The sequence below is a fragment of the Aethalodelphis obliquidens genome, unplaced genomic scaffold, assembly GCF_003676395.1.
Source record: "Aethalodelphis obliquidens isolate GAN/ISIS:26980383/991018 unplaced genomic scaffold, ASM367639v1 scaffold65, whole genome shotgun sequence".
Lineage (NCBI taxonomy): Eukaryota > Metazoa > Chordata > Mammalia > Artiodactyla > Delphinidae > Aethalodelphis > Aethalodelphis obliquidens.
The window spans coordinates 8481234-8496958 of record NW_020838009.1 but is presented as its reverse complement, the minus strand read 5'-3'; the positions used below and the strand labels follow the sequence as shown (position 1 = coordinate 8496958).

The window sequence follows — 15725 nt, the reverse complement described above, 5'->3', positions numbered from 1 at the left end:
AGTAAACACAATATTAGTAGTAGCTACTACATATTGAGCACTTACTGTATGCTTTTTCTGTGATATAATTGCTTTACAATGGTGGATTAGTTTCTGCTTTATAACAAAGTGAATCAGCTATACATATACATATATCCCCATATCTCCTCCCTCTTGTGTCTTCCTCCCACCCTCCCTATCCCACCCCTCTAGGTGGTCACAAAGCACTGAGCTGATCTCCCTGTGCTATGCGGCTGCTTCCCACTAGCTATCTGTTTTACATTTGGTAGTGTATATATGCCCATGCCACTCTCTCACTTCGTCCCAGCTTACCCTTCCCCCTCCCTGTGTCCTCAAGTCCATTCTCTAAATCTGTGTCTTTATTCTTGTCCTGCCCCTAGGTTCTTCAGAACCTTTTTTTTTTTTTAGATTCCATAAATATGTGTAAGCATGCGGTATTTGTTTTTCTGTTTCTGACTTACTTCACTCTGTATGACAGACTCTAGGTCCATCCACCTCACTACAAATAACTCAATTTCATTTCTTTTTATGGCTGAATAATATTCCATTGTATATATGTGCCACATCTTCTTTATCCATTCATCTGTCGATGGACACTTAGGTTGCTTCCATGTCTTGACTATTGTAAATAGAGCTGCAATGAACATTTTGGTACATGACTCTTTTTGAATTATGGTTTTCTCAGGGTATATGCCCAGTAGTGGGATTGCTCGGTCATATGGTAGTTCTATTTTTAGTTTTTTTTTTTTTTAACATCTTTATTGGGGTATAATTGCTTTACAATGGTGTGTTAGTTTCTGCTTTATAACAAAGTGAATCAGTCATACATAAACATATGTTCCCATATGTCTTCCCTCTTGCGTCTCCCTCCCTCCCACCCTCCCTCTCCCACCCCTCCAGGCTGTCACAAAGCACCGAGCCAATATCCCTGTGCCATGCGGCTGCTTCCCACTAGCTATCTACCTTACTACGTTTGTTAGTGTGTATATGCCCATGACTCTCTCTCGCCCTGTCACAGCTCACCCTTCCCCCTCCCCATAACCTCAAGTCCGTTCTCTAGGAGGTCTGCGTCTTTATTCCTGCCTTACCCCTAGGTTCTTCATGACATTTTTTTTTCTTAAATTCCATACATATGTGTTAGCATACGGTATTTGTCTTTTTCTTTCTGACTTACTTCACTCTGTATGACAGACTCTAGGTCTATCCACCTCATTACAAATAGCTCAATTTCGTTTCTTTTTATGCTGAGTAATATTCCATTGTATATATGTGCCACATCTTCTTTATCCATTCATCCGATGATGGGCACTTAGGTTGTTTCCATCTCCGGGCTATTGTAAATAGAACTGCAATGAACATTTTGGTACATGACTCTTTTTGAATTTTGGTTTTCTCAGGGTATATGCCCAGTAGTGGGATTGCTGGGTCATATGGTAGTTCTATTCGTAGTTTTTTAAGGAACCTCCATACTGTTCTCCATAGTGGCTGAACCAATTCACATTCCCACCAGCAGTGCAAGAGTGTTCCCTTTTCTCCACATCCTCTCCAGCATTTATTGTTTCTAGATTTTTTGATGATGGCCATTCTGACTGGTGTGAGATGATATCTCATTGTAGTTTTGATTTGCATTTCTCTAATGATTAATGATGTTGAGCATCCTTTCATGTGTTTGTTGGCAATCTGTATATCTTCTTTGGAGAAATGTCTATTTAGGTCCTCTGCCCATTTTTGGATTAGGTTGTTTGTTTTTTTGATATTGAGCTGCATGAACTGCTTGTAAATTTTGGAGATTAATCCTTTGTCAGTTGCTTTATTTGCAAATATTTTCTCCCATTCTGAGGGGTGTCTTTTCATCTTGTTTATGGTTTCCTTTGCTGTGCAAAAGCTTTTAAGTTTCATCAGGTCCCATTTGTTTATTAAGAGAGTAGATCTTAAACGTTCTCACCACACACATAAAAGAAAGGTAATTATGTGAGGTGATGGAGGCTGTAACTAACCTTATTGTGGTAATTATTTTGCAATAAATATGTGCATCACATCATCACATGTATACCTTAATCTTACTTAAAGTTATATGTCAACTATATCTCAATAAAGCTGGGGGTGGGGGAAGAAGAACCCCATTGCATAGAAGTAGTGTCTCACCACGAACATTTGCTTTGAGCTCTAGTACAACATCATGAGGGCAGGGGAGGGGAATGAGATGGAGGGCAATTAGATCTGGAAATAGAAGCTGAGAGGATGAGAGGGTCACACTTCCAGGGGCTTCTTACAGGCCTGCAGCAGCAGCAGGTCTTCCGAGCTTAAGAGCACTTCTGTATCCTCTCCTAGCTCCTGGCTGCTCTCTGTGCTCCAGGGGTGTTACAGGTCCCACCTGGTCAGGCCAGAGTCTCAGAAGTCCTGCCCCAGCACACTGTGGGGCAACACGGAGTGACCTGGGAGTCTGCACTCACACAGAGATCACAGGTGACCCCACCATGTTCAGAGGCTGTGGCGCTGGGCATCATCCTTGACACCGGCCCTGACTGTTCATGGGCCTGGAGGAGTGTGGTTTCAGGTGGATTCAAGAGAACAGGACTGGAACTTCCCTGGTGGTCCAATGGTAAAGAAGCCACCTTCCAATGCAGGGGATGCGGGTTCGATCCCTGGTCAGGGAACAAAGATCCCACACGCCGCGGAGCAACTAAGCCCACACTCCACAACTACGGAGCTTGCACGCCTCAACTAGGGAGCCCGCATGCAGCAAACTACAGAGCCCACATGCTCTGGAGCCCGCGTGCCACAACTAGAGAGAGAAAAGATCCTGCATGCCTCAACAAAGATCCTGTGTGCCGCACCTAAGAGCTGATGCAGCCAAAAATAAATTAAATAAATACATAAATAATAAAATAAATCTTTTTTTTTAAAAAAAGAGAGAGAACAGGACTGCTGGATGCTGGGGGTCCAATGAACAAGACATGATTCCTGGTGGAAAGGAGGCCCCTGACAAGTGAATAAGTGATTGACCCATCTGGGCTGGTGCACAGCTTCTCAGAGACACCACTTGCCTCTGTCCTGGGACCCCAGAATACCTCCCCCTCTTAAAGCACAGGCTCTGGTCACATGGACCAAAATCACACAGTTTCCCTCACACCTGAGTGTCACCTTGTAGGCAGGAATCCTCCTTGAAACCATTTTGTCTCTATGGTCCACTGGCTGTGCACCCCATGGCTCTCCTCAGGAGAGTCCCTGCCTAGTGTAAGCACAGCACCATGCTGCTTTGCCCAGAAGGATGTGGAAAGTCTACATGTCCTGCATTCTGAGGGCTCCACTGCTGGCAAGTCCCAACTCCCCTGGGTATCAGGGAAGTTATCCCCCACCCCTCATATCCTAGCTCTACCTCCCCACACAGCCTGGCCTTCTCCAATGGACATTGCTGTTCCTTCTGACCTCTCTCAGTATCCTTTCATGTAAGTCCCACAAAAGGCCCTGGCTCAGGCTGTTCTTCCTGCTGAGAGCTCCCCGCCCATCCACCATGGGGAGGACCACTGCGTTCCTAATAGCCATTAGTAACCCACTCCCATCAGCACCCAAATCAGAGACCGGGAGCTCATCCTTGACATCCTGAAATCTAACTAATGTCCAATTAACTCTGATTCTGGTTCTGTCTCCTCAATCTCCAGGTAACATCCCTCTACCCGCTCCCCTTACCTCTCCTTGAGGTCACTTTGGTCTGGATTCAGAAAGTCCTGTGTTTGCATTGTCTCTGCTACTTCCTAGCAGTGTAACCCTGGGAAAATCCTCTCTCTAGGCCTTACTTTCATGAGTCCGTGTAATGGGTTTATTAAGAGTTTCTACCTCATAAAGTTGGCATTCAGAGGAAATAACATGTGTGTACAGTGCTCAGCACAGTACATGGCTCAAAGTAAGTCTTCAATAAATGTTAGCTGCTGTTATTGTTGTTACTGTTACTATTATTGTTTTTATTACTAGGACCTCAGCGTCTCCCACCTGGGCTAGGTTAGAAGTCTCCCACCCGGTCACTCATGGAGGGGGAGGGCTGGGGTCAGAAAGGGAAAACCCACAGCGACCAGAGCAGTGTAGAATCACCTGTGGCCACAGTGGGATCATTCTGTCCCTTGAAGACAGCTGAAAATGGGAGAAGGCACCAAAGCAGAGCAGCCTCACATCCAGACACGGGCACTGGCTATGAGATCACCCCTTCTTACAGCAAGAGCTTCCAAGGAACCTGGGCAGAGATGTGAATTCTAAGGATGGAGGGTCCCTTGGAAAGCATATAACTCAATTTCCTGACTCTACGATGGCAAAACTGAGTCCCTGTGAGGAAAAATGGCTCACTGTGGCTGATGTCATTTAACAAGGATTGATCTGGGGCTACTCAGTATCCAGCGCCGTTCTGAGTGCTGGACTCAACCCAGGCAGGGAAAGAGTTGCATCTGGACCCATTTTCCCACAAAACCATACCACCTATGGGCTGAGGAGCAGCCCAGCCAAAAATAACACTTATATTTCCATGTGCTTCCAAAAGGGAGAAAACCAGAATTCTGTGTTAGCAATAAATCATCCTGAGAAACTCTTTCAGCCTGTTGCTGGAATGTGAAACACTAAATCAAAGCGTCAAACAGGCAAGAAGACTGGAAACCACTGAGCACAGATGCTAATAAGAACAAATTCTTCCACGCCAGCATCTGCCCTGTGAATAAACCGACACAAACTGGTCTGGGACCTGGGTAGCAAAGGAGGAGTATTGCAACATACCCCACGGCTGACACTCCCTTTTCCCCTCAACATCCAGGCTCTTTCCATGTCTTAACAAAATGTTCACAATTGGGGGAGAAAGGAATATTAACAATAAATTTTCATTTTATAAATGTAAAGCCAAGGCTTAGAGAAATGTAATAAATCAAGTCTATAACGAATATATTAGCTGGGTAGCTTCTACTCTATGCAATTGATCCACAGTCTAAAAAAAAAAAAAAAAGACTTTTGCCTAAGTCTTATATGGGAGGTGTGTTCCTGTGCTTTAATTAGAAAAGTCACCTCCCAAAAAGTTTTTTAACCTTTTATGGGTCATGGATATCCCTGAGAATCTACTGAAAGCTGTGACTTCTCTCCCCAAAAGTGAGCCCATGAGGGCACAAACATAATTTTGCTTACAATTTTAGAAGCTCACCAAGGTAGCCCCTGGCAATTTCTCAGCCACAGCTAAAGAAACTTGCTTTAAAGTGTTAGCTGTATAGTTTTGCAAGATGGCTCAAATCAGCACAGCCCACACCTGAAAACTTTCTATAGGAGGAGGGGGTATGCATAACAGATGAAAACTGATTACAAAGCTGTTTTTCAGTATTTGAATCAAAGCATAAAATTATCATTTGTCAGCATGCACACGCAGATTCAAATAAAAGGTATTTATCAACCCGATACCATAGCCAAATGGTATCAACATTTAGGGTTCCAAACTGTTCTAACAAATGGACCCCTGTACTAAAAATACCCTAAAGACACACTGCAAGAATCACCAGCCTCTCTCTATCTGCATCTGAGGCTTTCACGTCCCATACCAACACCACATTCTTGAATCCTTGCTCCAAGAAGGCACAGGAAATGTTCGCACTGTTTATTGCAATGTACACATCTGTCATTTAAGATGATATCTCTTCCCACCTAAAGGAAAGATACTGCATTGACACTCTGGTACTAAGTTACTGAGCTTCTAATATACAATTTGCATTTGAAGAATGCCTATCCAAAAACTTGCCTGTTAATTTAAGGATCCATAAATTCTTCTTTTAACTCGGAGGCTCTGGATAACTGCTAGAAAACTGCATCCGTGCTCAGCAGGCTTTCCCACCCTGTGACCTCTGCGTGCCCCACGGGCTACCCCTGCCTGTTTTAGCCCAGGGTTCTACAAGTGGGGCAGCAAAGGCAAGGGTAACACGAGCTGGCTCCGGCTGCAAATAGCAACAGGCCTTTCATGAGTGAAAGCCCAAATATAGACCTGCCCACTGCTGACTGCTCAAGTGTCACCAGGAGAGGTTACATGCTGTCCCCTGAGTTACTTCATTTACTGTGGGGATTGGAGTCCGGTGGCTCCACCGAGGGCCTGATGTATGGTCATGAATAGAGGGCTGGGGGCTGTCACAGCAAGGGCAGGGGGGTGGCTGCAGGCCACGCAGAGAAGGAGGACTTCTGAGAGTCCCCAGGCTGTGCACCTTCCACCTGGCCTGAGGGGCTTTTCCCAGAGTCTTTTGAATAAGCACAAATCTGAAGGTAGTCAAATGCAACTTAATTTTTCTTCTCCCACTATTCCTTGAACGTTTACTCATTTATTCCCCTCTCTGGATAAAAATCGAGCACACCCGTGACTTTCTGCTCCCTCTTAGGTAACACAGAGTCCTGGGGTCGCTTGAAGGCATAGTCTCCATTCAGTAAGGGAATGTACAGTCCAATACGTTAATTAAAAAGTCAAACTTAGAGGACTTCCCTGGTAGTGCAGCGGTTAAGAATCCGCCTGCCAATGCAGGGGACACGGGTTCCAGCCCTGGTCCAGGAAGATCCCACATGCCGCGGAGCAACTGGGCCCATGAGCCACAACTACTGAAGCCTGCGTGCCTAGAGCCCATGCTCTGCAACAAGAGAAGCCACCGCAATGAGAAGCCCGTGCACCGCAACAAAGAGTAGCCCCTGCTCACCGCAACTAGAGAAAGTGCGCACGCACAGCAACAAAGACCCAACGCAGCTGAAAATAAATAAATAAATAAATTTTTAAAAAAGTCAAACTTAGTTTAGCCAGCATCAAAATCTTCTCCCCTCCCCAGCTGAGGCCTCTGTAGCTGGAAGTCTGCCCTGGGAAAGGAGGGGATGAGGTCGGCCTCTTGTTCCCACACCTCCTCCCTTAGCTGCTGGTTTGTTTGCCAGGGGCAGGAGGCGCTAAGGTGATAAGACAGCTCCTATCTGAGTTGGTGCCACAGAGGGTGGGTGCTAGCTTCTGGCTCTCTGGGGCAGGCAGGTGCTTAGAGCACTCTCTGTCTCTCTGAGCTTTTGTATATCTCTAGGGTTTACCATGATAAGCCCTTTCCCCTGGAGTTCCCACGACCAGGCTGAGAACCCCTCTATTCCAGGGGGTCCCTTGCACTCCTCCTCCAGGCCCTGGTGGGCCACCTCCAAGATTTCTCAAATGAGGTCTCCTGACCCATGCAGCTGGTTCTCTCAGGCAGGATCTAGGTGACTCCTTGCTGGCTCTGTCGTCCTGCTGGCCCACATCTGGATATTGGGATGTAGGCTCCATCCTTGGTCCTGGCAAACTCTGGGGTGCAGACAATTCCAATGCAGCCACTCCCCCTGGCTCTGCCACCAAAGCAGCCAATCTTTTCTCCTCAGGCCACCATTGGCCCACTTGCAGGAAATACAGCGAGCTACCTGAAGGGTCCCTTTGAAGACCCCACACTGGGCTTGGGGATAGAGGGTGGGGCTTCCAACTCTCCCCATCCAGTCCAACAATAGCTCTCTCCAGAAAAATCGCTCCACCAGTCTCCCTCTCAAATACCCTCTTTTCTTCACTCTGATCCCTTTTTATTTTCTTCCACTGGTGGAGGGCATGAATTGGGTTCTGGACCATTTCCTTGAAAAGTTTGCATGTGGTGATTTGACCTCAGAATTTTACATCTATTGCTTTTTGAAACCTTAATCAAAATTTCATTTTTAAAACACTGTTACTGCCAGTTATCTATACAATAAAAATATTGGAAGCCAAATAAAATATCAAAAGCAAACAATTTGAAAGAATAAATTATGCAAAGATATATGTACAAGAATGTTCACCACAGCATTATCTATATTGGCAGAAAATTGAAATTAATCTATTCCTACCAATATAGAATTCTTTAAATAAATCACAACACTGTCAACTCAGTTTTGGCAAGTATTAAAAATAATGATGTAGATACCTTTTTAAATTAATTAATTAATTTATTTTTGGCTGCGTTGGGTCTTCGTTGCTGTGCGCAGGCTTTCTCTAGTTGTGGTGAGTGGGGGCTACTCTTTGTTGTGGTGCACGGGCTTCTCATTGCAGTGGCTTCTCTTGTTGCAGAGCATGGGCTCTAGACACGTGGGCTTCAGTAGTTGTGGCACACAGGCTTCAGTAATTGTGGCACGCAGGCTTCAGTAATTGTGGCTCGCGGGCTGTAGAGCGCAGGCTCAGTAGTTGTGGCGCACAGGCTTAGTTGCTCCGCAGCATGTGGGATCTTCCCAGCCCAGGGCTGGAACCCGTGCCCCCTGTATTGGCAGGCGGAATCTCAACCACTGTGCCACCAGGGAAGCCCAATGCCTTTTTTTTTTTTTTTTTTTTTTTTGGTCGGCGGGCCTCTCTCTTGTTTGCCTTTGCCCTTTATGGTTACAAGGCACCGGACGCGCAGGCTCAGCGGCCATGGCTCACGGGCCCAGCCGCTCCAGGGCATGTGGGATCCTCCCGGACCAGGGCGCGAACCCGTGTCCCCTGCATCGGCAGGCGGACTCTCAACCACTGCGCCACCAAGGAAGCCCCAATGCCTATATTTTTAATGTGGAAAATGTCCACAATATATTTGTAAGTAGGAAGAGTATGCAAAATATTATTACAATATAATTATATATATATACACACATATATATACACACACACACAAAATGAAAGCAGGGTTTATCTTTTTTGAGTTATTTTATTTATAGCTTTGATTCGTCCATTTTATAATAATTATATATACCTTTTATTACTTTTTAAAATTATTTTTTATTGTAAAATAATATATAATACTTGGCTGAGAAAAAAGCAAATACTACAAAAGAACCATAAAGTAAATGTAAACCAGTCATGCATCCTGGTAACAACAATTATTAGGTTTGGTGTATACTTTTCCACATTTTTTCTAAGAATATATACATTTATTCCCCTTTCACAAGAAATAAAATTTTCTTTTATAATTAGAAAGCCTGCTATTTTCATTTTGAAAAAGCAAATAATTTAGAAAGACTAATAGAAATAAGATTATAAAACAAAACCAGTAAAGACATACTGTAAAGAATATTCAAAGATATTAAAATAGACTATTAAAGAATTATAAGAAATCATATTAGATAAAATGATATATTAAAAAGCAGTTTGAGGAAAAATAAATCACTTCAGCTAGAAGGTTAGCTCTCCAGGAGGACTGGGTGACAGCCAGAGTAGCTATTGGGAATCCAAGAACCCATAGCCCCACCTCTCCTCGACATTAAAGGGAGGGACCTTCAGATAGAGGAAACTTTAGACCTTCAAGCTACATTCCACAGAGGCTGCTAGATGCCTTGGGATTATCTTGGGGGGGGGGTAGAGATGCCCCTAACCAAAGCTTCAGCCTGGCCCTGGTTTTTTTCTTTTGGGGGGGCGAGGGGGGTTGTTGTTGTTTTACCTTGGGCAATAATAGCAAGTACAAATCTGATTCCTGGCGTTCCCAGCTCAAAAACTTCAAAAGCCCTTTCACTAGTTCCTGAATCAAGCCCTCACAAACCGTGTTTTGATGAAGGGTTCCTTCCCCGCTCCCTGGGCTTCTCGCTCCTCCCCCTCGGTCCTCCAACCCCACTACCCCTCTAGCAGTGCTCTCACAGGACGGGAGCTGACATGTACTGTATCTCTGTCTACACTGTACATTTCCTGGGTAGAGCCCTGTGCTGTCTTATACCCTGTTGTATGAACAGGTTCAGCTCCAACCCACACTCCATCCCTACCTGCAAACTACACCTCCTGATCTCCGTAAACAGGTCTTCAATAGCCAGGTGGTCTGAAGTGTCTAATTGCCTAAGTGTCTGTGTATCTTTTTTTTTTTTTTAACATCTTTATTGGGGTATAATTGCTTTACAATGGTGTGTTAGTTTCTGCTTTATAACAAAGTGAATCAGTCATACATAAACATGTCTGTGTATCTTAAGAAACGTTTCTTTTCTGGGTCTCAGTTTCCTTATCTCTAAAATGACGTGTTAGAACACCGATTGTATTTAAACATGTTGGTTGGGAGCTGGGATGCTTTGAAGGCGGAGGGACTGTACGTTTTTTGTATGCCCCCTCCGCGCCTAGCCTTCCAAAACAGGCACACAGCAAACATTCCATAAAAGCTTGTTGAATTGATACCAATAAGCTTGTGGCTTCTACCCAGTAATAGAAGACCAAGTCAGCTAGCTGGGTTTGCGTTCTCAAGAGGTTCACAGTTTAGTGTAGGAGGCTAAGACAATAACTCGTTCATTTAACAAATATTTTTTTCAACGTCAGTGTGTACACAGGTGGAAAAGGTGAGGCAAGAGTGATCATTCCGGGCTCCAGACGAGGTTGCGACATTGATTGATTCGGAGCGGCGACCTTCTGACCTTTTCATTGGTTGTCGCGAACCCTCCCTTCTATCACCCAACCAATCCCGGAAGCGTGCTGGAAGCCTCACAGGCCGCGGGCAGCCAATCAAAAGTGCCGAGGGTTGCGGCAGCTGGGGTGCTGACGCCGATTTCAGTTCAGCGAAAAATGACGCGGTCCGGACAGTCCAGTGGCTGGGGGTGCAGGGAGACCAGGCTCCGGCGAGCCGAGCTCTCCGGGCACTGACCGCCGGCGGTCATGGAGGACGAGCAACCCGACAGCTTGGAGGGCTGGGTGCCGGTCCGCGAGGACCTCTTCGCCGAGCCCGAGCGGCACCAGCTGCGCTTCCTCGTGGCCTGGAACGACGTGGAGGGCAAGTTCGCTGTGACTTGTCACGACCGCACGGCGCAGCGGCGGCGGCGTAAGGGGAGCCAGCCCGGGCCCGAGCTGGTGTCCGAGCCCGTGTCTGAGGCCGCCGCGCCCCCGCCCAGCTGGGCAGGCCTGTTCTCGGCCGCCGGGCTCCGCGGCGCGCACCAGCAGCTGGCGGCGCTGTGGCCGCCGCTGGAGCGCTGCTTCCCGCGGCTGCCGCCGGAACTGGACGCGGGCGGTGGCGGGGCCTGGGGCCTGGGGCTCGGGCTGTGGACGCTGGTATGGCCGGCGCGCACGGACCTCGGCGAGGCGGCGCTGCAGGAGCTGTGCGGGCAGCTGGAGCGCTACCTGGGCCAGGCGGCCGACGCCTGCGGCGGCGCCGCGGTGCGCGACGCGCTCTTCCCCGCCGAGGGATACGCGGCCGACTGCGAGAGCCTGCGCGAGTTCCGGGAGCGGGTCCTGCGCGCGCGGCGGGACGAGGCGGGGGCGCGGCTGCGCCAGGTACGCGCCCGCCGGGCCGTCGCCCGGTCCTTCTGCCTCTCGGTTGAGCCTCGGGCCCTTTTCCAGGTTGGGACGAGTGCGAGAGGGGGGTCCTTCCGCAGACCAGCGCGGGGAAGGAGCAGGTTAACAGCGTGATGCGCGGAAGGGCTAGCAGCCTCGCAGGTGCTCTTCACCTGTCGGGGAGCATCGAGGGGAATTCCGCGGGAGCATCGAGGGGAATTCCGCGGAAGCCCCGTGGGGCCTATAGCGAGAGGACTAAGTTAAATCAAAGTTTAATCGCAGTTAGGAGCCAGGGTAGGCCCTTAAACCTTTCCCCTGAAGATGCTGGTGGAGCTGGCTGTTTTGACAGGAAGTGCCAGAGAATACTGAAAGCAAAACTAGAAATATCCCATCCGTGTAGGAAATGACAACACAGACTGAAGGTAAACACTGACAGGTTCTGTGTATGAGGGAAGACCGATAATGGAGACAAAATGTTTTAGAGGATGAAGGTGCTTCTAGGACACAGGTTTTTTAGGTGATAAAGACTCGGTCAAGTGGACAGCCGACAGGATGTGAGCTGTCTTCATCAGTGTGGAACAGCAGCAACATGAGTGCAATTTTAAGCTTGAAAGAGGTAATTAGCGAGATGGAACAATTCATTTTTTGAGTGGTAAGCTTACAGAACTGAAGGGGATTCACAAATTCACCAAAGGTTTAAGAGAAAAATATGGCTCATATATCCACAACCAGCAGACTCTCCTGAGTCAAGATTTAGTGCTCTATCCCACACCCTGACATGCCTCTTGCTCGCCTTTTTCTCATTATACGCTGTACTTAATCTGAATGATTTTTCTCTGCCTTCATTTGAGGAGGGGGAGGTGTAAGAGAACAATCCAGCCACATTTCAAAATCTTAATTATATCCTCTCAAGCTAAATATAGAATGAACTTTTTTTTTTTTTTTTTTTTTGCGGTACGCGGGCCTCTCACTGCTGTGGCCTCTCTCGTTGCGGAGCGCAGGCTCCGGATGCGCAGCCTCAGCGGCCATGGCTCACGGGCCTATCCGCTCCCCGGCATGTGGGATCCTCCCGGACCGGGGCACGAACCCGTGTTCCCTGCATCGGCAGGCGGACTCTCAACCACTGCGCCACCAGGGAAGCCCCTAATTTCACTTTTAATGTGAGGAAACCACAGAGCAGTTTCAGGCCAGTCAACTTTATCTTTTTAAAATTTATTTTTGACTGTGTTGGGTCTTTGTTGCTGCACGCGGGCTTTCTCTAGTTACCGCGAGCCGGGGCCGCTCTTTGCAGCGGTGCGAGGGCTTCTCACTGCAGTGGCCTCTCGTTGCAGAGCACAGGCTCTAGGGGCCCAGGCTTCAGGAGTTGTGGCTTGCGGGCTCTAGAGCACAGGCTCAGTAGTTGTGGCACACGGGCTTGGTTGCTCCGTGGCATGTGGGATCTTCCAGGACCAGGGCTCGAACCTGTGTCCCCTGCATTGGCAGGCAGATTCTTAACACCAGGGAAGCCCAACTTTATCATTTTGAATCAGACAGACTTTTATTTTTTAGACACCAGTTTCTGACAGAAGTGGTTTTTCCTTAAACTAACATATGTTACTATTGTAAAAGTTATACGTTACCCAAGTTGAAGTTCATTCAGAGGTACTATGGCACCAGTATAGTTCATACTGTTAGGCTAGCTGTTGACACTTGTGTGGTTCACCTGTTTACGTGTAACAGGTGGGCAGAGGAGGGCTTAAATATAAAATATACTGCATCCATGGAAGTGTATGTGATCATCTTAATACTCAGCTCATATTTAGAACAGGAAAGCAATTGATTCTAGAATTAGACCAGTTGCCAATATTGCTAGTGTATATAAAGTGAAGCTGAATGGTTTGAATTCTGAATAGTCTAAGCAATAAGACTGAAAAGTATCAGTTGTCTTAAGTTTACTTTTTTGTGTGTTTTAATATTTTTCAGGGAAACTTTTTTTAATCCTATTATTATCACCTGGATAAAATGTCAGCTGAACATAGATCACTTTATCCTTAAGTGGAGGGAAGGAAATAGAAGAATTTAAGGTTATTGACTGGGGAAAAAAAGTCTATACTATTACTTGATTTTATTTCTCTTCTCCTGGGGGGTAAGGTAATTTCTTACCAAATGAGTTTATCTAGATTATAAATGCTCAGTTTATTTTCTGTCCTGCCTCAGAAGAAGCACTCTGCAGAGGCTAGAGCCACATTTGTTATGCTAACTGAATCTCCTGGGGGTTTGGTGGCAATATTAACCTGGGGGAATTAAGAGAGTTGGCATGCTGGAGAAGTACTTGGAGGCATTTCTGTGTCCTTATGAGCTTTTAAAAAAGGAGTACATCCTCACAAAACCTTTATGGTCGGAAAAGTGATGAAATATATCCTCAGTCTACCCCCTATTTGATGCCTTTTTCTGGTCCTTTTCTCTGAGTACTTAGAGGAAACATAGTTAAGATAAAATTTTCAACTCTGCATCCTCCTCCACCTCCCACTTATTATTATAAAAGTCCCCAGGGCTTCCCTGGTAAGTCCCCAGTTACTAAACAGTCTTCAAAAGCACAGTGCTGAATGATTGATTATAGTAATAATAATCTACTGTGGATATACCATGATTTATTTAACCATTCTTACTGGGCACTTTGGTTGGAGAACAATAGCATTTTCATGTTTAATCAGTATTTTTTTTTTTTTTTTTTGCGGTACGCGGGCCTCTCACTGCTGTGGCCTCTCCTGTTGTGGAGCACAGGCTCTGGACGCGCAGGCTCAGTGGCCATGGCTCACGGGCCCAGCCGCTCCGCGGCATGTGGGATCCTCCGGACCGGGACACGAACCCACGTCCCCTGCATCGGCAGGCGGACTCTCAACCACTGCGCCACCAGGGAAGCCCTTAATCAGTATTTTAAATTGACGCATTAAAGTTTAGAACATTCAGGTTTCTTTAGCTTTGTTGGTTTGGTATGATCTTATAAATACTGTCCACACGTGAGCTTTATTTACATTTTGCCTTCTAGGTGCTTCAAGGGCATGAAAAAGCCAACACCATGGTAGCATTAATGAAAGTGTATCGAGAGGAAGATGAAGCATACCAGGAATTAGTTACTGCTGCAACCATGTTCTTCCAGTATTTACTGCAGCCATTCAGGGATATGCGAGAACTTGCAACTTCATGTAAGCTTGCTATTTTGGTACGTTTTCTTTATATTTTTACTTTATGAGATTTATTCTTTATCGTATACTATTTCTTCAGTTGCATTTAAGATTCAATCTGTGTTTCCACTTCGGGTTTACTCTATATTTAGATATATTGTAGATATATTGAATTTATTATTTTTTAAATTGATTTCAGATGAAGACATTTTACATCGGTCGTCTTAATACATTAAGATTTCTGCAGATTTTCAAGGGTTACACACTTTCTTTGCTGATGACTTTTTTTTTTTATTTTAATTTTAATTTTTTGGCTGCATTGGGTCTTCATTGCTGCACGCAGGCTTTCTGTAGTTGCAGCGAGCGGGGGCTACTCTTCATTGCGGTGTGCGGGCTTCTTATTGCGATGGCTTCTCTTATTGCGGAGCACCGGCTGTAGGCACGCGGCCTTCAGTAGTTGTGGCGCATGGGCTCAGTAGTTGTGGCTCGTGAGCTCTAGAGTGCAGGCTCAGTAGTTGTGGCGCATGGGCTTGGTTGCTCCGTGGCACGTGGGATCTTCCTGGACCAGGGATCGAACCTGTGTCCCCTGCACTTGGCAGGTGGATTCTTAACCACTGTGCCACCAGGGAAGTGATGACTTGTTTTTGATGTGTTGCTTATTTACTTTAGCTTATTTTCAGCCTCTAAGGACACATGCAGACTTCTGAGAAATAGGATGAAAATTTAAATAGCAAGGCCCTGGATTGTAATTCAGTAAATTAAACTTTAGTAAATGCTGTCATTGCTCTTATTTCATTGAGCCATGGAACACTAGTTAGAATAAGCATTATCATTCCAGTGTTATAAATGAATCTGGAACCAAGGTGGGTGGGGAGGTTCAGTAGCTTTCTCTGGTTCTAAACCAGCTGGAATCAGAAGACAGCAGAGATCTCTTGATCTCTGCCCCCTGCACTGGGCCATCCTTCCACACATGCACTCATGGCCACTGCCGGGCTACCATAAAAATGGTATCATGTTTAGATGAAACTCATGCCAGCCTAACCTGTGGAGAAAGTTGTTCTGTTCATTATTTTGCAAATCTATTATTTGGATTGTCTTTACTTCCTGTGTATATTTTTTCTTTCTCTAAATAACAGCTGTACTGAGATATAATTCACAGACCATATAATTCACCTATTTAAAGTGTACAATTCAGTGGTTTTTAGTATATTCAGAGTTTTGCAACCACCAGCACTAATTCCAGAACATTTTCATCTCCCTGAAAAGAAACTCCATATGCATTCCCCATTCCCCCCCAACTCCAGGCAACCACCCATCTGCTTTCTGCCTCTAAATCT

The 15725-nt window shown here is 46.1% G+C and overlaps 1 protein-coding gene across 7 annotated transcripts in view; it reads left to right on the top strand.

The window, feature by feature from the left end:
• The window catches only part of WHAMM (WASP homolog associated with actin, golgi membranes and microtubules), a 64166-nt gene that overhangs the window by 34966 nt on the left and 13475 nt on the right, over nt 1-15725 (top strand). For 5 of the 7 annotated variants that reach the window (XM_027089188.1, XM_027089187.1, XM_027089186.1 and 2 more), the window contains 2 exons: nt 10280-11290; nt 14253-14426. In XM_027089188.1, coding sequence (XP_026944989.1) covers nt 10613-11290; nt 14253-14426 — 852 coding nt within the window. In that variant the 5' untranslated portion in view covers nt 10280-10612. The remainder of the gene's footprint in view (nt 1-10279; nt 11291-14252; nt 14427-15725) is intronic. The other 2 variants (XM_027089190.1, XM_027089191.1) reach the window with 2 other exon arrangements.